The 21,903-nt window shown below is 44.1% G+C and overlaps 1 protein-coding gene across 1 annotated transcript in view; it reads left to right on the top strand.

Annotated features, from left to right (window-relative positions):
- LOC129711228 (LIM domain-containing protein 1-like) overlaps positions 1-21,903 on the top strand; it is a 42,777-nt gene that overhangs the window by 1,102 nt on the left and 19,772 nt on the right. Inside the window, exons 2-3 of the mRNA XM_055658733.1 lie at positions 158-1,433; positions 21,757-21,858. Coding sequence (XP_055514708.1) covers positions 296-1,433; positions 21,757-21,858 — 1,240 coding nt within the window. The 5' untranslated portion in view covers positions 158-295. The remainder of the gene's footprint in view (positions 1-157; positions 1,434-21,756; positions 21,859-21,903) is intronic.

The raw sequence follows: 21,903 nt of genomic DNA, 5'->3' as shown, positions 1-21,903 counted from the left end.
TTTGACTGGAAACTGGATTTACACCTTTTGCTTTCACAGATGTTGCTAGACCTGCTGAGCTCTTCCAAATTCTGTTTTCATCTTGAGTTGCTCAACTCTGGGTGTGCGATGCTGATCGTCTTGTACCTTTAACCCAGTTTCTACTCTCTTCTCACAGGTGTTGCCCATATTTTGCACTGTCGCTTACTTGTAAGACCTGAATGTTTGCATCAGACCAGCTCTCTGGCACTGAACCAGGGCTCGCAAACACACCGCCAGTGGGTTTAGCTCGATTAAAGAACACCCCTGCAAAAACATGGATAAGTATGAGGATCTGGGGCTGGAGGCCAGCAAATTCATCGAGGACTTGAACATGTATGAAGCATCCAAGGATGGATTGTTCAGGGTGAACAAGGAGGCGTGCAAGCCCGAGTTTGAGGAGACCCGTCGGGTGTTTGCCTCCAAAATGAACAGGATTCACCAGCAGAGGCAACAGGAGATGTTGCTGATGGGCAATCAGCAGGGGGCTGCTGTCAGAGTGAATGGGGGCTGTGGCCCAATGGCTGGTAATCCTGATGGAGTGCCCTCCCTTGATCGCGCCCGGCTTCAGAATCGCCTCAGTGGGGAGCTTGGAACCAAGCCCCCAGTGTCTGCCACACCAGCATCCAACCTCCCTGGGCACCAAGGACCTCCTTTACCCAACCGATACTCTCAAGACCTGACGCTCAGACCCAACCATGAGCATGAGAGGGCTGTCACTGGGCACACTGGTCTTGAGCCCCATGGCCCTCCCTCTAGCTTCATCCCATCTGGTGTCCCAAATTATTCCCATACCATCCCCAGGTCGAGCAGTAACCAGGAAAGCAGCTCGAGGTCCAACCTGGTCAGTCCCCGATCTAGTCTCCTGGGCTCACATCAACTCTCTTCCAGTCCAAAAGAGGCTACCCTGTTCCAAGTCAATCCCCACTCTGCTCCTGGTGGTTGTGAGTCCACTGTGCACCGAGCTGTGGGCAAAGCCCCTGAACACAAAGCACAGTCCCAGCTCAATCATCACAGCCCATCCAGTTTGACAAGCCCTAGACCAGACTGGTCTGAGCTTAACCATCACGCTCCTGAGGTGGATACCCAGCCATCCCAGGCCAGCCCCAGGTCTATCAGTGTACCGTGTAGTTTGGCCACGACCTTGGCCCCACCCAGCGCATTTCCTCAGGCCCACCCTGGTACCTTCTCCAGCCCTAGGCCCCTAGCTCCAGAGCAAGCCCAGCTGTCCAGGTCTTTCCACGGTCATGATCCTGATTATAGTCGTCAAGAGGCCGCCTCCAAAGTGCGCCTGCCCTGCCAGACTCTCCTCATGCAGCACAACCCGGGGCAATCGACAGCCGAATTAAAGTTAGAAGCCCTCACCGAGCGCCTGGAGCAAGAAATGGATGCACACCCCAAGGCGGAGTATTTTGGTGAGTTTCTATTGATATGTGAAATGCTAATAATCTCGCCACTTGTTCATGAATTAATGTCATTTCAAATCTCTCTATCCATAATTCGCCTTTAATCTTTTACAGCCCTATAATACTTCCATATCTCTGTACTTCATTCCTGCCCTGGTCTCTGATTCATTCCATTACTGGCGCATGTGCCTTTGAGCTATCATGTCCCTAATTCTATAATTCATATCCTAAACTGCTCTCTTCCTTTAGACTACCCAAAACGACATCCATTCCGTCTTTCCAGAGATGCTGTCTGTCCCGCTGAGTTACTCCAGCATTTTGTGTCTGATTTAAACCAGCATCTGCAGTTCTTTCCTACACACTCTTCCTTTAGATATTACTGAAAACCGGCCAGTAGTCACCTGACTTGGGTTTATATCAGTGGTACGTTACTGCATAGCTTTGTTAAAGGTGGTTTGTGCATGCATGTTATTGTCTAGAGTTACTGTGTGAATCCTCTCCTTTCCTGTAAGGTTTTGCTAATTTCAGGGTGTTTCTTTTCATTGTTCTGCTCTCCAAAAAGCAGCATTAAATAATAATATCCTTCGTGTAGGGTGAAATTGTTTAACAGAGCTGCAATTAGTATCGGGGGCAATAACTCTAGTTTCATTACCACAGCCTTCATCACCAGTGTATTGGTGTTTAATGTGGCAATTGGCTTATCTTGAAGTTTGAACAAAAAACAATTAGAAGGGTGATGTAAATAAGCTGATTATTACAATTTTATGAATGAAAGTGGTGGTCTTCCATGTTTGATGGGTGTGGTTGTACAGTGTCTACAGAGATTAAAATAGCCATATTGTTCTTGCGCCAGCATATAAAAACAAAAATTGTAGCAGGAAGCCTTTTGATCACTCTTCAAAAGAATGGAGCTATCCAGCTAGTCCCAGAGCAGAGTTCTTTCTTGGAACTGGAACTTCTCACCCCTGCCCAACCTATGCTTACAATATTAAACATAATCCCTCTCAAAAAATCCTTTCGGGCAGTACATTGCAGATTGTATCACCTTATATTACACAGACGTTTTCTTAGCTCATCTCTAGTTCTCTCGTCCATAATTTCCTGACTCAATTGCAATTGGGAACGGTATCTATCATTCGGAAATGCAGATGTAATCAGAATTGGCTTGCATTAATTGCTGAGCCCAAACCTAACATAGGCACAATAGGCAGAACAGTGTTTTGTGCTCTTTTGGATGAGTGGAATTTCTCAAGAGAGGAATAATTTATCAGGTGCATTGACTAATTTGTTCGAAACTTTTTTTGAAAAGCAATTGCAGATTTGCATTGACAATATAAAGAGACTGTTCCAATTGGGTGACCTAATCTGCGAGTTACGAAGAGTGTCTTCGACCTTCAAGCTCGAGGGCACTCGCCTGGAAAGCGCCGAGCTGGATCGACCGTCCGTATTGAAACCGCGAGCTGGATCGACAGTGCGTGCGCGCGCACAATCACGCGCACGGGGGACAGGGAAAGCGGGGGAGCGCTCTCTGAAATTCACACCCGCGATGATGAGGATGGTAAAACAGCTGCGCAGTAACGGTAGGCCCTTTAGAGAGCACGGAGGGAGGAGTGGAGACACTTTTAAGAAGTATAATAAAGTTTAGTGGGCATTTTACCTACCGGTCGGTTTTCCTTGGTCCTGGAAACTCCAATGAGCCAATCAAAATGCCTGGTCAGAGAAGGATATTGCATACGGCTGCTTCGACTGTCTGTAACTAAATAGCGACCCCACTCCACTGCACTACGAGTTAAAAAGAACCATGCCAACCAAATTTTACTCTCAGAAAATTTTTCAACATGCTGAAAATCTTTCCGGCCTAGCTGAGGCCGCGAGCATGAAGGAGAGTTCCAGCGACCTCATAGGACCTCCTAGGACCACGTGTCGACCGTGCTGCGAGTTTGAAGGTCGAAGACACTTCTAAACTCGCAGGTTAGGTCGCCCAAGTGGGACAGCCCCTTAACTAGGAACAGTGGGAAGCAGTTTTGCTTCACATAGCTAAAATAGAAATGCAACTTTCATTATGAGTCCATGTGCACGCCAGTCATGGACTCAATAGCACAATTGCAAAAGCTCTCAACATGGGGTAAACTTGCCTCCAAGGACAAAGACACATGGACAAAACCCTGATTGAATGTGTCATTAGTTTTAACATTGGTGTATAATTGAAGTGGAACTGAAGTGGCCTACCGTTACTGCGCAGCTGTTTTACCATCCTCATCGTTATTGTGCCATTTCATAAGGACATGCCCGATTTGCCGCTCAGCTCCATATGCATCATATTACTTAATTTGGTAACCAGAAATCCTTCAGTCTCAGGCCAAAAAAATAAATAATTGGTGCAGCATCAGTTGGTGTGTGTGGAAGAGTTCCAAGACACTGTTACCCCTTGTGTGGAAGATTTTATTAACAAAAGATTTGGGTCTGATTTTTAGACTCCAGTGTAAAACAGAAACTTAATTGCTGGAAATGTGAAATAAAAGCAAAAGGAGATACAAGACACTGCAGATGCTGGAATCTGAGACAACAAACAGCGCTGGAGGAACTCAGTGGGTCAGACAGCATCTATAGAGGGAAATGGACTAATACCGTTTTGGGTCAGGAATCTTCAGACTGATGGGATAGGGGGAGAAAGCTGGACAAGTGACAGGTGTATACAGGGGTGATTGGCAAATGGATGGAGATAGTGACATAGCCTGGAGATAGGAGACAAAAGGGTGTTGGATAAGGAGGGAAGACGAGGAGTGAAATGTAAAGCTGGAGGGAGGATTATGGATTGTAAGGCGAGGAGGAGGGAAATGGGGAAGCAGTAGGGAGGGGTGGAAGGAGGAGGGGAAAGCACCAGTGTGATGCCAAAGGCAGATCCCATTGCCAATATTGTACTAGTGAATTGGTGTAATTAAATATGTTGCTAGGGCTCCCTTCAGTTCCTGGTCAGCGCACCACATGTGCTTGAGTCTAATCTCTTTAACCTGTTTGCTTGTTGCTGAATTTGAGGCTTGCTAGCATCGTAGGATAAGCAAATGTACTACTCTGTGCATTGCATGGAACCTCTACCTTTTATTGATATTTACTTTCCTTTGCAGTCCTAGATTCTAAAACCTCTCCAGTATGACTGTTCTAATTGGGTTAATAGCCATTACAGTTTTCCTCATCCAAACAATTCTCAAAATTATTGGCTAGGGTGCCAGGCAGAAATTGTTGAGCCGGATTCCTTTCTCCTTCCTATTGTGCAAAACCAACCTCGTGATTTCAGGTTCCTTTCTTGCTCCCTTATCAGAGATTAATAAGAATAAAATGAATTCCTTTGTTACATTTGACATGCTTTGTGATACCTTTTGAAGGTGTTGAATAAGAAAGAATTGAGACAGAGTGCTGGTGTAATGTTACAGGACCGGATAACAAGCAAACAAAAACTCCCTGATCTTTGTCCAAATGTAGTAAAAAATGATGGAAGAAGACCCCAGAGGTTTAGTCAAAGGAGCCATAAATGTATTGATATTGCAGGTCACACATAGGCATAACGCAAAACTTTGTAAATCACAGTGTTCAAATTCATGATCTTATTCACCTTGCGTATATGCTTTCTCCAGCTTCGGCAATTAATGCATTTTGATGTTATGGCATTCATTCTCAGAGAGAGTAGTTCGAACAGCCCTTTCCAAAAGAAAAGGATCAAGCTAAATTGGCAAATCCAAATATAAATGCATGCAGGCGATCCACGTGTTATGGTCCTTTGAGTTATGGAAATGTGCCCTTATTCCAAAAAGGTGATATATATAAAACTCTCATCTTGTTTCTTTGTTCCTTTATTTGTACGCGTGCGTGTCCGCACAATTTTTGACTCTCCTTACTCACCATTGTCCTAGGATGTGGAATAGCCATGTTTTGTTCAGATTGATGTTATATTTTACGTTATTGACATTTTAAACTTTAAAAAAAATCACTTTTTCATTTGCCCTGCCCGTCAGCCCCGTACAACGTCACCGAAACGCCGCCAAAAAGTACACGATAGCGCTACAATTTTAAGTCCACCTTACTCACCATTGTCCTGTGATGTGAACCACCCAGTTTCGTTCAGATTGATGTTATATTTTATGTTATTGACCCTTTAAACTTTAAAAAATCACTTTTCCACTTGTTGTGCCCGCCAGCCGCGTGCGGGATTTGAAATTACCACGCGTGCGGATTTTAAAATAATTGAAAGTCTCCTCGCGCGTGCGTAGTGGGCCCGGTATTTGCGCGTGCAGGATTGGAAATGACCGCAGCGCTGCGGCTAGGTCTGGGTGCGATGGTGCTGCTGCTCTGGGCTCGTGGGGAGGGAGAGGAGCGGGACCCGGGGCTAGGACCAGGCGTCAGCCTCTCCCCAACCCCCGGTTCCAGGCAGCTTGGCCCACTTCCCCGACAGCCCCTGCCTCAAGTACGGGATTTGAAAAGACTGGGGCTAGGGGGTGGTTGTGCTGCTGCTCCGGGGCCGCGGGGGGGGGGGGGGGGGGGGGGGGAGCGGGAGCGGCACACGGGGCAAGGACTATGCCCCAGCCTCGTCCTCTCCCTCCACCTCGGCACGTTCCCCCCCCCCCGACAGCCCCCACCTCGTACAACTTTATTGTCGACGTGGTGGTGAAAACGGGGCCATTGGTGGTTTACATCGAGATCTTGGGGAGGGGGGGAGGTAGGGAGTGGTGGATAGAGGGCAGTGGGGGAGGTGAGGAGGGAGTGTGGGGGGTTGGTGTAGGTGGGGGGGGGGAAGAGAGGGGAGGGGGGGGAGTGCTGAGGGATGAGGGGGAATGGAGGAAGATAGGGGTAGGAAGAGGGGTGGCAAGGTAATAGGGGAGGGGAAGAGAGCAGAGGGGAGAGGGGGTGAGCAGAGGAGGGTTGGTGTTGGGTGGGGAGCGGGAGGATAATGGAGGAGGGGAATAGAGGACTGAAGAGGGAGAGTGAGATGCGTACACATTGATCTTGAGTCACTCGAGTCACAACGGGGAATCTCTGGTGTCACAGCGGAAACCCGTCAGCCGCACCTGCGCAGTTGGGGGCTATGGGGGAGCGGTAGAATATTGCGTTGGGGGAACGGGCCCAACGGGTCCGCACTTGGTCTTGTACACAACATTTCCTCATGGATTTGCATGGATAAAAAAGTAAATACATCAGCACCGAATGTATTTCATTTCAACTCATTCCTGACACATGCAAATGGTGCAGCTTTGCTTTATGGAAAATTGCAATATCGGCCATTTTCTGAGATTAAACCGTCCCATTCTCTGGGCTCGTGGGCCCCCCATCACCTCCCATAATGTGGGGCCACGTGTATAGATTGAAACCTTGGGGCCTATTATGATATACTTATGTAGTACCTAGTTGTAAAATATTTGCATGCCTTGTAGTATTATCAAACATAATTTGGCACTCAGCCACTAGTTTTTATGACAATAACGAAAAGCTTGGTCACAGAAGGTTTCTAGAAAGTGCACTAGAGGAGAGGGGTAGAAATAATTGTGGCTTATAGACAATAAACAATTCGGCCCTTCGAGCCAGCACTGCCATTCAATGTGATCATGGCTGATCATCCCCAATCAGTACCCCATTCCTGCCTTCTCCTCATATCCTCTGACTCCGCTACTTTTAAAAGCCCTATCTAGCTCTCTCTTGAAAGCATCCCGAGAACCTCTGAGGCAGAGAATTCCACAGTCTTACCACTCCCTGCGAGAAAAAGTGTTTCCTCGTCTCCGTTCTGAATGGCTTACTCCTTATTCTTAAACTGTGGCCCCTGGTTCTGGACTCCCCCCAACATGGGGAACTTGTTTCCTGTCTCTCGCGTGTCCAAGCCCTTAACAATCTTATATGTTTCAATGAGATATCCTCTCATCCTTCTAAACTCAAGAGTGTACAAGCCCAGCTGCTCCATTCTCTCAGCATTTGACAGTCCCGCCATCCCGGGAATTAACCTTAATTTGTGTTTTCCAAGTGCATTATGAAAATTATTTTTTTAAGTGAGCCTTGACTTGTGAATGTTCCTTCCTTGGTCCTTTTCCCTTTCGACTACTTAGATTTTCTTTTTTCTAAAACAAACAGCCAGCGCTGCTATTTACTCAGCTGGTGCTCCTAAAAATTGATTGTATGAGATTGATCTATTGCGTCCTTGGAAGGAAGAAGGATAAAGAGTCTGTCAAATGCATGTGCTCTGGGGCCTGCCTAATAATCCACGGGTGACTTTAATCTACATATAGATTGGGCCAACCAAATTGGTAACAGTGCCGAGGAGGAGGATTTCCTGGAATCCATGCAGGATGGGTTTTTAAATCAATATGTAGAGGAACCGACTAGAAGATAAGCCATCCTAGACTGGGTATTGTGTAATGAGGATGGATTAGTGAGCGATCTTGTTGTGCAAGGCCCCTTGGGCAACAGTACCATAATATGGTGGAATTCTGCACATTAATCTCTAGTGTGGAATCTTGTCGAAGGCTTTTTGAAAGTCCAGATACACCACATCCACTGGCTCTCCCTTATCCATTCTACTTGTTACATCCTCTCAGATTAGCAAGCATGATTTCACCTTCATAAATCCATGCTGACTTTGACCGATCCCGTCACTGCTTTCCAAATGCGCTGCTATAACGGCTTTACAGAATGGCAGTCAGTGACTAGTGGGGTGCCGCAAGGCTTGGTGCTGGGACCCCAGTTGTTTACATTACATATTAACGATTTAGACAAGGGAATTAAATGTAGCATCTACAAGTTTGCAGATGACACAAAGCTGGGTGGCAGTGTGAGCTGCGAAGAGAATGCTATGAGGCTGCAGGGTGACTTGGATAGGTTGGGTGAGTGGGCAGATGCAGTATAATGTGGATAAATGTGAGGTTATCCAATTTGGTGGCAAGAACATGAAGGCAGATTATTATCTGAATGATGTCAGAATAGGAGAAGGGGAGGTGCAACAAGACCTGGGTGTGCATGTACATCAGTCACTGAAAGTAAGCATGCAGGTACAGCAGGCAGTGAAGAAAGCTAATGGCATGTTAGCCTTAATTGCAAGAGGATTTAAGATTAGGAGCAAGGAGGTCCTACTGTAGTTGGACAGGGCCCTGGTGAAACCACACCTGGAGGATTGTGTGCAATTTTGGTCTCCAAATTTGACGAATTACAATCTTGCTATTGAGGCAGTGCAGCGCAGGTTCACCAGTCCCGCCATCATTCACGGATGGCGGGACTGACATATGATAAAGGGATGGGTCGACTAGGCTTTTATTTGCTGGAATTTAGAAGGATGAGAGGGGATCTTATAGAAACATATAAAATTTGCAGAGGATTGGTCAGGGTAGATGCAGGAAAAAATCTCCCGATGTTGCAGTCCAGAACCAGGGGTCGCAGTTTAAGAATAAGGGGTAGGTCATTTAGGACTGAGATGAGGGGGAAAAATCACCCAGAGAGTTATGAATCTGTGGAATTCTTTGCCACAGAAGGCAGTGGAGACCAATTAACTGGATGTTTTCAAAAGAGAGTTGGATTTAGCTCTTGGGGCTAAGGGAATGAAGGGATATGGGGGGAAAAAAGCCAGAACGGGGTACTGATTTTGAATGATCAGCCATGATCATATTGAAATGCGATGCTGGCTCGATGGGCCGGATGGCCTACTTCTGCACCTATATTCTATGTTTCTATATCAGGATAGCTTTGTTCGGAGCCTCGGACGATGCCGCTTGTCACTAATGCTCATTGTTATGTGATAGTTTGGGTTCAATCAGCTCTTGCAGAAGAGGGGATACAAACCTAGGATTAAGTCGTCATTGTGGGACATTTCTTTAACCTGCATAGCCTGTTTCAACATCAGCAAATAAGGACTTTGCCTCTTTAAAATTCCTGTTTTTCTTTGTTCCTGCAAAACATCCCGTGATCAAGTGAAGTAGCACAGGTAGTAGAGTCGCTGTCTTGCACTCCCAGGAAGCTGGTTTCATTCCTCGCCTTAGATGCTGTCTAAATAGAGTTTGCTGATTCTTCCTGGGCTCACAAAGACTTCTTGGGCTTCCGTTGTGCACTTGATTCGTCCCTTAGCTCAGTTTAGTTATGTAGAACGTGTGAGTTTGTTCCCTTCCTTCCCTCCGTCCCTCCTTCCCGCGCATCTCTCACTGTAGTCCAAGTCATGAACTTCACAATTTCTCCCTAACCATTTCCAATTCTTCTGCTATAAAGTTTAGGTTCAGATTTGTTATTGTTATGTGTACAGTGAAAATGTGTTCTGTATGCTGTCCAATGCGATTAGATAATACTATAAATAAACACAATCAGATCAAACTCAAGTACCATAGGTAGAGCAAAGGGGAATATGCAGACCACAAAATATAGTTCACAGCATTGTAGCACATCATTTGTATAGTCTGAAGCAAGGTCTCCACCCCAAACGTCGCCCATTCCTTCTCTCCAGAGATGTCCCGCTGAGATACTCCAGCATTTTGGCATTTTGTTTCGAAGTTCTATAGACAAAGTCTGCAATGAGGTAGAGTTGAATTGGATAGTATCCTTGTTTATGGGAGGAGCATTCAGAAGCCCGATAACAGAGGGGAAGAAGTTGATCCTGATTATGGTGGTGCATGCTTTCAAGACTCTATCTTCTGTCCAATGGGAGAAGGGAAAGAAGGAATGACCAGGGTGGGACATGTCTTTGATTAAGTTGGGTGTTTTCCTGAGGCTGCGTGGTGTAGTTACAGTCAGTGGTGGAGAGTCTGGTCTGCGTGATGGACTGGGCGACATCCACAACACTGCAATTAATTGCGATCTTGGTCATTGTTCCCAAACCATGCTATGATGCAACCCATCAGTATGCTTTCTATGATACATCAATAGAGGTTTGTGTGGCTCATTAGAGAAGCTGAATTTCCTCAATCTCCTGAGGAAGTAGAAGCATTGGTGTGTCTTCTTGGCTATTGCATGTGGTCGGTCCATGACAGATCATTGGTGATATTAACACCAAGGAACATAGACAATAGGTGCAGGAGTAGGCCATTCGACCCTTCGAGCCAGCACCGCCATTCACTGTGATCTTGAAGCTTCGGCACCATTGCTGCTGATTTGTTCCTGAAGTCGATAAATAGCCCCTTAGTCTTGCTCACATTGAATATATTGTCCTGACACCACGTTACTTAATGCTGTATCTCCTCCTTGTCTTCTGTCTCGCCATTGTTTGTTATCTGCAAGAGTATAGATGGAGCTGAATTTGGCTGTATAATTGTGAATGTATAGAGAGTATATTAAGGGACTGATATTGCATCCTTTCGGGACACCAGTGTTCAGAGGTTTGGTGGGGGAGGTGTTGTCACCTATTCTCACGGATTGTGGTCTGTGAGTTGGAAAGTCAAGGATCCAGTGACAGTGGGTTCCTGGAGTTTGGAGATGAGTTTGGATGCGATTATGGTATTGTAGACAGACTTTGGTCGATAAATAGGAGTCGAAGGTAGGAGTCCTTGTTGTCTAGGTGTTCCAGAAATGGGTTAGGCCCAGGGAAATGGCATAACATCCTCCTTGAAAACAGTCGTTCTGAGCAAGCTTTAGCTGGGTGTAATTTTATTTTCTAATTGTACTCATGTGAGCCAGCCTTGTATGTTTCAGTGCATTGTTTCTCAGCGAGCCATATTCTGAGATTAGAAAAAACTTACATGACCAATCTACTTGGAAACATTTGGCGGCTAGGGGGAGAGGGTGCTGGAGAAATGCTGAAAAGAGGACACAGCACCAGCTGTAATACTGACACTTATCAGCTACTCTGATTGCTGATAACCTGAAATAAATTGTCTTTGGGTGTAACCTGTGCCAATACTTAGATATTGAATCAGTGTTTTTGGCAAGTGAGCATCGCACTTGTGCTCCAAGTAAGAGGCTGATTTATTGACTTGCAATTTTGGTGCTCCAAACCACACTTACACACACAGTTTGAAGTCTAGACATTGTTGTTGTGCAATAAATTTAGCAGTTAACCTATGTGCAGCAAACTCCCATGGGCAACAATATGATCACCCGATAATGTGTTGTACTTGTGTTGATTGAGGGATCAACATTGGTCATGGCTCTAGGAAGTACTCATTCTTCAAGCTGATGTCTTTGGATTTTTGCATCATTCAAGAGCCTCTGTTTCAAAGGAACATATGGGCCAGTACTCCCTTGGTTTGCTTTGAACTGTCATAGATTATTGGACTCTAGGTCATATCTGTCAATATTTGATCTTGTGCAAACAAGAGTCACATTGCAGAGAATTAGGTAGCCTTGTCAATATTGTTTGAATGCGAGTTAACTTTGAAATGATTTTGGCCAGTCCATGGGTGCATATTTGATTTTTAATAACTATATCTTATGCGTTAAGTACCATTAACTTTGAATTCCTGTAGTACTGATGATTAAAGTGTGGTTGTTTTTGTTTTTAGATTTTTGTTTTGCCTTTACATGGGTTGGAAGGTATGGATTGTCATTGACTGCAAGCCTATAAATGAAACAATAGAAACGTCATTGCAGGAGTTTGAAGATGTTCTTGCGATCCTTTTATGTGAAGATATTGGAGATCCTTTGAACCTTTATTCAACTAAAAAGCATTATTGCCATTATTGATCCTGTAGAACTTTTCATGAACAGCATATCTACTCAGTTAATCAGTTGGAATGAACTGCAGATGCTGGTTTACACTGAAGATAGGCATAAAATCGAGTAACTCGGCAAGTCAGGCAGCATCTCTGGAGCCAAGGAATAGGTTACATTTCGGGTCCGAAGCAGGGTTTCGACCAGAAACATCACCTATTCCTTTTCTTCAGAGATGCTCCCTGACCCACTGAGTTATTCCAGCATTTTGTGTCTGTACTCAGTTAATCACCCTCTTTTAAATATGCCGCATGCTTCGATACATCCTGAGCTGTAAATGACAAATTAATCACAGAATGCAGGTAATGAAATGGAATTAAATATTGCTTGCATGGGCAGCTTTCAGTTTTGGGGTGTGGGTGTGTTTATCTAACCTAACAGCTATTGCCCTGAAAGACTGATGGTGAGCTGCCACTTTGACACCTTGTAGTCAAGGTACTCCCACAGTGCTGTCCATGGGGATTTAAAAAACAATTAAATCCAATCATAAAAAATAGTGATGTATTTCCAAGTGTGACTGAGATGGGAAACTGCAGATTGTATAGTACAGCAGAGCATGTCCCTGCCGGACTTGATGCCAAGTTAAACTATTCTCTGTCTGCATGGGATCCATATCCTTCCATCCCTTGCATAGTCATGTGCCTATCCGAAACCCTCTTAAATGTTGCTATCATGTTCCCACCCACCTGAAGGCCTTGCCCTTTGTGATAGTAATCGTGGGTTTGTGAGGTACAGTTAGACTAACTTTTCGAATAACCATAATAGATGTGCAACGTTACATAGATCAGCTACAGAAATAGGCAGAGAGAGATGGCAGATGAAGTTTAATCCCAGCAAATGTAATGTGTTGATCTTTGGGAAGTCGAATGTAAGGGAAAATTATTCAGTTCATGTCAAGACCCTTGCATGACCATTGATGTACAAAGGGATCTTGTGGTCTCTGAAAGTGGAAATACAAGTAGATAGAGTGGCAAAGAAGGCATGTGACATATGGAATATTCTCCTTCATCAGTCCGGGCATTGAATATAAGAGTTAGGTAGTCATATCGCAGCTTTATAAGACTTTGGCGAGGCTGCGTTTGGATTATTGTGTAGAGTTTTCATTCCCTCATTACAGTGAGGATGTTGAGGCTTTGGAAAGGGTGCAGGGGGTGTTAACCAGAAAACTGCAGAGATTAGGGTAGACGCATAGTACTGGAGTAACTCGGCGGATCAGGCAGCATCTCTGGAGAAAAAGGATGGGTGACATATCGGGATGCGACCCAGTCCAAGCCGTCACCTGTCCTTTTTCTCCATAGATGCTGCCTAACCCGCCGAGTTACTCCAGCACCGTGTCCATCTTTCGTATAAACCAGCATCTGCAATTCTTTGTTTCCAGATTGGAGGGTATTAATTATAAGGCGAGGTTGGACAGACTAAAACGTTGGGAAGTCGAGGGGAGACCTGATACAAAGACAATAGGGGCAGGAGTAGGCCATTCGGCCCCTTGAGCCAGCACCGCCATTCAATGTGATCATGGCTGATCATCCACAATCAGTACCCATTCCTGCCTTCTTCCCATACCCCTTGATTCCACTAGCCCTAAGAATGCATCTAGTGAATCGGCCACCACTGCCTTCTGAGGCAGAGAATTCCACAAATTCCACAAATTCACAACTCAAAGCCCTGTCCCACGGTACAAGTACATTCCAAGAGCTCCCCCGAGTTTGCCCTGATTCGAACTCAGAGATTTACAGAAATGGCCACTCGTCAGTACTCGGGGCTCTCGTGGACATTTTTCAACATTACATGTTGAAAAATCTTCACGAGTCTTCCTGTGCTTACCTGCCGTTAACGAGTTTTCCCGAGTGCCTGCCGTTAGAGTTACGAGCCGCTAAGAGACGTCACCGAGCTCCGACGTACCCTCTACTCTCCGTGCTTACCACAAGTGTGATTTTTTTTTTAAACTCGGGAGAGGGCTTTCTCTGTGTGAAAAAGTTTTTCCTCATCTCAGTTCTAAATGGCATCAACCCTTATTCTTAAACTGTGGCTCCTGGTTCTGGACTCCCCCAACATCAGGAACATGTTTCCTACATCTAGCGTGTCCAATCCTTTAATAATTTTATGTTTCTATAAGATGCCCTCTCATCCTTCTAAATTCCAGTGAATACAAGCCCAGTCACTCCATTCTAGTAAATCTAGTAGAATTTCGGAACTATTTTCCTTGGTGGAAATGTCAAAGTGCAGAGGGTGTGAGAGAAAAAGTTTATAAAGGAGATGTGCAAGGCAAGTTTTAAACGAAGAGTGGTGTGTCTCTCGGCATTTACATAGCTTTTGGATAAGAACATGAATATACGGTGAATGGACGGATACGGATCATGTGCAGGCAGAGGAGATTAGGCGTTGTGCATAATTTAGCATTATTTTCAGCACAGACATTCTGTGCTGTACTTTTCTCTATTCCATGTGTTTTGTCGATAGCATTCACTGCATCCAGTGTGCTGATCATGCAGGAGATAACTGTTTTGGTTGGCTGATGGGGCGCCAATCAAGCCTGTTCTTTCCTGAGTAGTGTCAAGCTTTTTGCGTGTAGTTGAACCTGCACTTGTCCAGGCAAGTGGAGAGTTATTTGTGAACTCCACGTGCCTTAACGGTTGCAGAACGTCTTGGGGTGTCAAAAGGTGTGCAGTTTGTCCAGCCTCTGATCTGCTCTTGCCTGGTCATTTCAAAACTTTGCTCACCAGCTGATTACCCTTCCAGCTTCAAGTTATGTTCAACTCGGCAGAAGATTATGGGTTCAAGTTCAACTCCAGACATTTGACCACAAAAATCATGTAATTTGATATTTTTGTGAAGTACTGCATGATATTTTTGATATTTTGTGCAATGACATCACCACTTGTGACCAACAGCAGAATGAGATCAATCCCTGTCAGCCCTGAAATTGGGTACTTCTTTAATTTTCAGGCAGGTTTCTATAAACAAGAACATCTTCAGTAAATCATCCTTCCTGCACTGTGCGCACGTTAGATGCCTCGATGCTTGTGGTAAATATGGAACTGTTAGGTGCTTTCAACTGTCCTCATGTGTGTAAGATACTATTCAAATATATTACCTTCATTGAGGTAACAAGTTTAATAGTTATAAAGTACAGTGGTGTTGGTGCACTGAGATTGAATGGAAAAAAATGGGTTGAATCATAGAGCACGGCAAAACTTGCCCATGATGATCAAGATGCCTCATTTACACGTCCCACCTGCCTCTGTTTGCCCATATCCCTCTAAATCTTTCCTATCCCTGTACGTGTCCAAATGTCTTTAAAAATGTAGTTGTAGTACTTGCCTAAACTGTATCCTCTGACAGCGCGTTCCATATACCCACCACCCTCTGGAAAAAGTTGCCCCTTGGATTCGTCTTAAATCTTCCCCTCTTGTCTTAAACCTAAGTCAACACCCTCTGAGACCCTCAATAAAGAATGACCTGGTATTAATCTTGTGAAGAATCTGAATATATGACTGCAGGATAGTACTTGAAAGTTTTTCCTTTAAAGGAAGATTGGATGATATAAACCATGGATTAGCATGAAGAAATATTTATATAAAAAACTGGTGATATAAGAATTCTCTGGTGTGTAGGCCTGATTGGCTGTTTTGAATTGAATGAATTTTAGTTTGATTTGAGTAAAAAATTGTGTTCAGTTGGATGACTCACAACTGAATAATTTACCTTGGTTAAATAATTCTATTGGTTTAAATTTACTTAACAGTAAATATTTGTCACGGTGCAGTGCCCCTTCTCTGGTGGTGAGGTGATGTTTGCACAGATGATTAAACACTGCAAGCTTTCTGGGATTAAGAACAAAGCCTTTCTATGTACTTATTAGGTAATGCACTAACACTCAGAACATTCTTCTTCTCCGGGTTGATTCAGCAGTGGGTTTCACTTCCTCCTGCTGGTGAACTGTTTCATACATTTGGGGTTTTAATTCTGGCATGTTGATGGCGTGTTTTAAATTTGTTTATGTTGGCTTTCAAATGGAGCACCAACGAACAAGTACATTAACCAGCAGACTGTCAAAGGAAGGGAGGTATCCAGATATATTTGAATTGGGGCATGTTAGTTTAAAGATTTACCTCAGCAGAGTATGGATTAATACATGTTTCAGTGAAGCGCTAGTGATATGAGTTTGAAGAGCTTGGTTTTGCCAGACATTTGTTGTACTGTGGGTTAATGTTTTTGAATGTTCGGGCCTGAAACAAGATAGGAGTTTAGTTTAAGCTGAGAATCGGATGGACGTTTGGCAGCTGTGGCATGGCTTGCACGTCATTACTTCCCTTAAGGTGAAACCAAGAAGTAGCTGAAGTGACAGCGATCTGTCAAATGAGCTCAATACTTTCTATGCTCGGGTTGAAAGGAAGAAGGTTGATGTGCCTTCTTGGGCCTTAACTGCACCTTGATTTTAGTCATTGAGTTCAATATTAGAAGATCCTTTGCGATGGCAAACCCTTTGGAAAGCAATCAGCCACGATGGTATAACTGGACATGTTCTTAAAACCTGTGCACACCAACTGGTTGGACCTTGTCTTCAAATGTCTTCAAACTCTACTAATGTCTGAGGTCCCCATCTGCTTTAAAAGGAATCCATAGTACTGGTTCCCAGGAAGAGCAGGGTGACATGCCTCTGACTACTGACTGATGGCAGTCACGTCGGTTGTGATGAAGTGCTTTAAGTGGTTATGACACATATCAACTTTTGCCTCGCTAAGGACCTAGGCCCACTATAATTCACCTACTGCCCATCGCAAACTGGTGACCACTCTCCTTTGAAGGGCACATGTTAAATTTTAGTTTTATTTCATTCGTGTCAATTAGGTTTGCTGTTCCTTAAACTCTAGTGATAAAGCCATTTACAGAGAGTTTAGCGCAAAGACGATTACCTTTGGTAAAGAGTTCTTTCCTCTGTTAATGTAAACTATAGCAATGTTACAAAATTTTGCGATTTTAAAAATCAAGTCTGCAATTTATCCCATCAGATAAAGCATAAAAATAAGTTTAATTTGACACCTAATTCACTTTCATATCTCAAGTATTTAAAAAGTTATGGCCATTTTCATACTCGGAAATTAGCATCTTGTTCCCTATTGATTTTCTATGAACATAACAAAAAAAGCTGTGATCGTGGACAGTCAAAAGCCCATAACTTTCTTAAAAATTAAGAGAACTGAATGACATTTTCAGTTATAGATTGAAGCATTCTGAAACAAATATAAAATAATCTTACTTGGATGACCTGAAATTAAAGCATATAATTAGTTAGTTACCCAATTGTAGCTAATTTCAGACTTCAATTACTAGATCTAAACATCTATCCATTTCTTAATAAATGATTAACATTTTTAAATAGCCTAAGTGTCCAAGTAATATTCACAAATAATTCACAATAAAACATGATGTTTAAGTCTCATTTACATTAATTTATAGGCCAAATGGAAGGAATTTAGTGTTCAATTGCTGTAAATTAAAGTCCATTTAAATCAGCTTTCTAGTGGGATCCTGCGAACGCGCTGGTTTAGAACGTTCACATTGCGGTGGATTTGTGCCCTCAAATGCCCAGAAAAATACTGCGGGATATAATGGGCCCAGAATTAGCTACTCACAACTTTAAACTTTGTATAAAGGGATCTTAAGAAGCCCTTTTTAACGTAAAAATAAATAGCCTACCTTCCGTTTTTCCCTGTATGAGATCCGGCCGGTTGCTGGCGGTCGGGGGTTTAGAGGTTAATTTTTAACCTACTATAACAAGTATAGAAAGCCCTTAAAACTAAAAATAGCTCCAGCTATGGAATCTTCCAGCGATTTTTCGTTAATAATTAACTAGGCTGAAAAACCTCGATTTGAACAGCCTAGTGAAAAATCGCACACACGGGCTGGGACAGATTTTCAGCGACGCTTCAGGTAGGCTTTGCAACATACCTATAAATTATATTGCAAGAACCACACCTGGTCTGGCCCATGTAATTCTGCTGAAATACCAGCCATGGCAATGACATGCACATGCAGCAGATTAATAAAATGACAAATTCTCCCTCTAGTACATTCACTGATTCGTGGTGTCCATCTTTTTTTTTTTTTTTTTTTTTTAATGCTTTCAACCTTCTCTCTTCTTCAGGCTATCTGCTATTGCACATGTGCATTTTAATAGAGTCATGAAACCATACAGCATAGAAACAAGCCCTTAGGCCCAACTTGCCCACGCCAACCAAGATGCCCAATCTACGCAGTCCCACCTACCCGCTTTTGGCTCGTATCACTCTAAACCTTTCTTAGGTGGACAAAAGTGCTGGAGAAACTCAGCGGGTGCAGCAGCATCTATGGAGCGAAGGAAATGGGCAACGTTTCGGGCTGCAACGTTGCCTATTTCCTTCGCTCCATAGATGCTGCTGCACCCGCTGAGTTTCTCCAGCACTTTTGTCTACCTTCGATTTTCCAGCATCTGCAGTTCCTTCTTAAACACTAAACCATTCTTATCCATGTACCCGTCTAAATGTTTTTAAAAGGTTATAGTACCTGGCTTAACTACCTCCTCTGGCATCTCATTCCATATATCCTCCACCCTATTCAACCTTGCCCCTCTCATCTTAAACCTCCATCCTCTGGTTCTTGATTTCCTTACTCTGGGTAAAAGACTCTGCATTCACCTTATCTATTCCCCTCATGATATTATACCCCTCTATAGGATGACCCCTCCGTCTTCCGGGCTCCAAGGAATAAAGTCCTTGCCTGCCCAAACACTCCCTACTGCACAGACCCTCAAATCCTGGCAACATATAATTGAAAAATCTGTTGCAAAACGGTGCAGGTGGACACGTTGAATAAAGCTAATAAAATAATATTGCTTTTTTATAAAAAAATCCTAACATCAGCCCTCTTTATTCCTTTATGTGTTGTGAATAGTAAAGACAAAACCAATATTTGATGTCCATTGGACCAAGTGCAGACCCGTTGGGCCCATTCCCCAACGTGATATTCCACCACTCACCCATAGGCCCCAAATGCACAGGCGTGGCTGGTGGGTTCCCGTTGTGATGCCAGAGATCCCCGTTGTGACCCGAGTCTCGGCAACCTTCCCCCATCTGCGCAAGCGCGGCCGACAAGTGGGAGCGGAACTGCGACTTTTTTAAAGTTTAAAATGGCCTGGGGGGGTGGGGGAAGGCTGAGGCTGTGGCCTAGTCCTTATCCCGGGTCCTGCTCCTCTCCCTCCCCGGGTTCCCGGAGTAGAAGCACCACCACCCCAAGCCTCAGCACTGCGGTCATTTCAAATCCTGTACTTGAGGCAGGGGCCTGTCGGGGGGGGGGGGGGGGGGGGGGGACAGGCCGAGCGGCCTGGAGCTGGGGAAGGGAGAGGCCGAGGCTGCGGCCTAGTCTTTGCCCCGGGTCCCGCACCTCTCACTCCCCGCGGGCCCGCCGCAGACCCCGCCCCAGCCTCAGCGCTGCGGCCATTTCAAATCCCACACACGTGGATACTGGGCCCACTGTGCAAGCGCGTGGAGCCTTTCAGTATTTTAAAATCTGCACGCGCGGATACCCTCAGTAACTCCCTCCTTCCATAACCCCTCTCCTCTCCCTACCACCTCCTCTCCCTCTATCCCCCTGCTCCCCCACAATGAAAATTGCATGTTTTAATTAACTGCTCCCTATCACAACCTCCCCCCCCCCCCACAATGAAAATCAAGATGGGTTTTATTCTAAATGGAATTCTCAATGAAAATCGTGTTTTTTTTCTTTAAAAAACCTAAACAGAATGTTAGCTGTTAATGAAAATGGAAGACTGGACCCAGCTACACTAGTCCCACTTGCCTGCGCTTGGTCCTCCATACCTATCCTATCCATTAGAATTGCTTTCGTCTGGATCTGGAGGATATTTAAACATCATAGTCGTAGAGGAATACTGTATAGAAACAGGCCTGAAGTCCAATGAGTCTCTGGCAACCATCAAACACCCATCTTACACTAACCCTTCTATGTCTATGTCTATGATAACTGTATATTCTCTTGCATTCCAATTAACTGCGCTATGGGGTAATTTGCTTGGTTAATTAAGCCTGTCTGGTTTGGAATGTGGGAGGAAGTACATGTGGTCATGGGGATAACATGAAAACTCCACACAATACTGAAGAAGGGTTCTCAAGAAAGGTTTTGTTCTGAAACTTTACCTATGCCTTCTCTCCAGAGATGCTGTCTGATCCTATTTGCACTATTATTGCTTGTCTTTGTGTGCGCATATAGAGAGATATAGGAGAATGAATGAAAGATATGCAAAAAAAGTAACGACGACAAAGGAAACAGGCCATTGTTAGCTAGTTAGTTGTTGGGTGAAAACTGGTGTGACTTGGGTGGGGGAGAGAGTGAATGCAGGAGTTACTTGAAGTTATGGAGGAATCAATATTCATACCACTGGGCTGTAAGCTGCCCAAGCGAAATATGATACGCTGTTCCTCCAATTTGCGTTTGTCCAGGGACCCCGACAGTCCTTTCAGGTTTGGCAGAGGTTCACTTACACCTCCTCCAACCTCATCTACTGTATTCATTGTTCAAGATGTGGACTCTTAAAAATCGTCGAGACCAAATGTAGACGGGGCGATCATTTCGCTGAACACCGTCCCTCAGCCCACCTGGACCTACCTGTTCTCCCAGTTGCTAAACACTTTAATTCTCCTTCCCATTCCCACATTGACTTTTCTGTCCTAGGTCTCCTCCATTGTCAGAGTGAGGCTAAACACAAATTGGAGGACCAGCTTCTCATTTCGATTCTCAGATTACATTTCAAGTATTTTGCAATTTTTGTGAAAAATCATATTTTGTTGTGTATTATCATCGTGAATGATATCCAGATATCCTGATATTTTCTTTTTGGTTAAAATACCTTCAATCTTTATTGTTTTCTTAATTTCCATTGGTGGACTTTTGCCAATTTCTTAGTTGCACAAACATCTTGGAAGGTGAAAGTTGAATCAATAGTTGTTTCATATTAGTTCTGCATGAAAATATTTTTTAAATTGTCATAATCAGTGTCATATAGTCTGGATAGAGGCCCTTCGCCACAACTAGTTTGTGTTGATCACTAAGCACATGTTCACAATCATCCTATGTCTTCCCATATTCAAATCAATTCATCTCAGATTCTACCACCATCAACATGTTTAATGCAATTTCCCATGGCCAATTAACCTGCCAACCAACACTTCTTTCCGATGAGGAAGTGAACAGGATAGCAGAAGTTCATGCGATCACGGCAAATGTAATCACTCCTCAAAGGCAGCACTAGAGGGTTGAAACTTGGTAACGAGCCGTGAGGCAGCAGCACCAACAATAGGGTACTGTATAATTATTTTGCATACCCAAGTTTGTGAATCTCTGGTAAGCCCACCATAATTCATCGTGAACTGAGTGTTTGCTGGACTATTTAGGTGGCAGTTAAGAATCAATGAAATAACTGAGCGCATGGATTGGTAATGATATAGATTTGTGCTAATGAAAATTATTTACGTAAGGATTCAGTCCTCCATGAAAATATTTTTTTTTTCTCTCTGTAATTCTGGAGACAATGAATAGCTTTGAGTATTGGATAATCCATATGGTTAAAGATTCTGCCGTGGTCATTTAAAGTAAGTACTTCTTCTCAACTGTTTTCCAGGGACTTGCGTGAAGTGCAGCAAAGCAGTGTACGGAGCACACCAGGCATGTCAGGCCATGGGCCACCTATACCATGATACCTGTTTCACCTGCAGTGCATGCAGTAAGTAATATTTCATGATCTGTGAATACATTCTGATTGATTTTT

This window comes from Leucoraja erinacea, chromosome 2 (assembly GCF_028641065.1).
Source record: "Leucoraja erinacea ecotype New England chromosome 2, Leri_hhj_1, whole genome shotgun sequence".
NCBI lineage: Eukaryota > Metazoa > Chordata > Chondrichthyes > Rajiformes > Rajidae > Leucoraja > Leucoraja erinaceus.
This window is presented reverse-complemented; position numbering and strand designations above follow the sequence as displayed.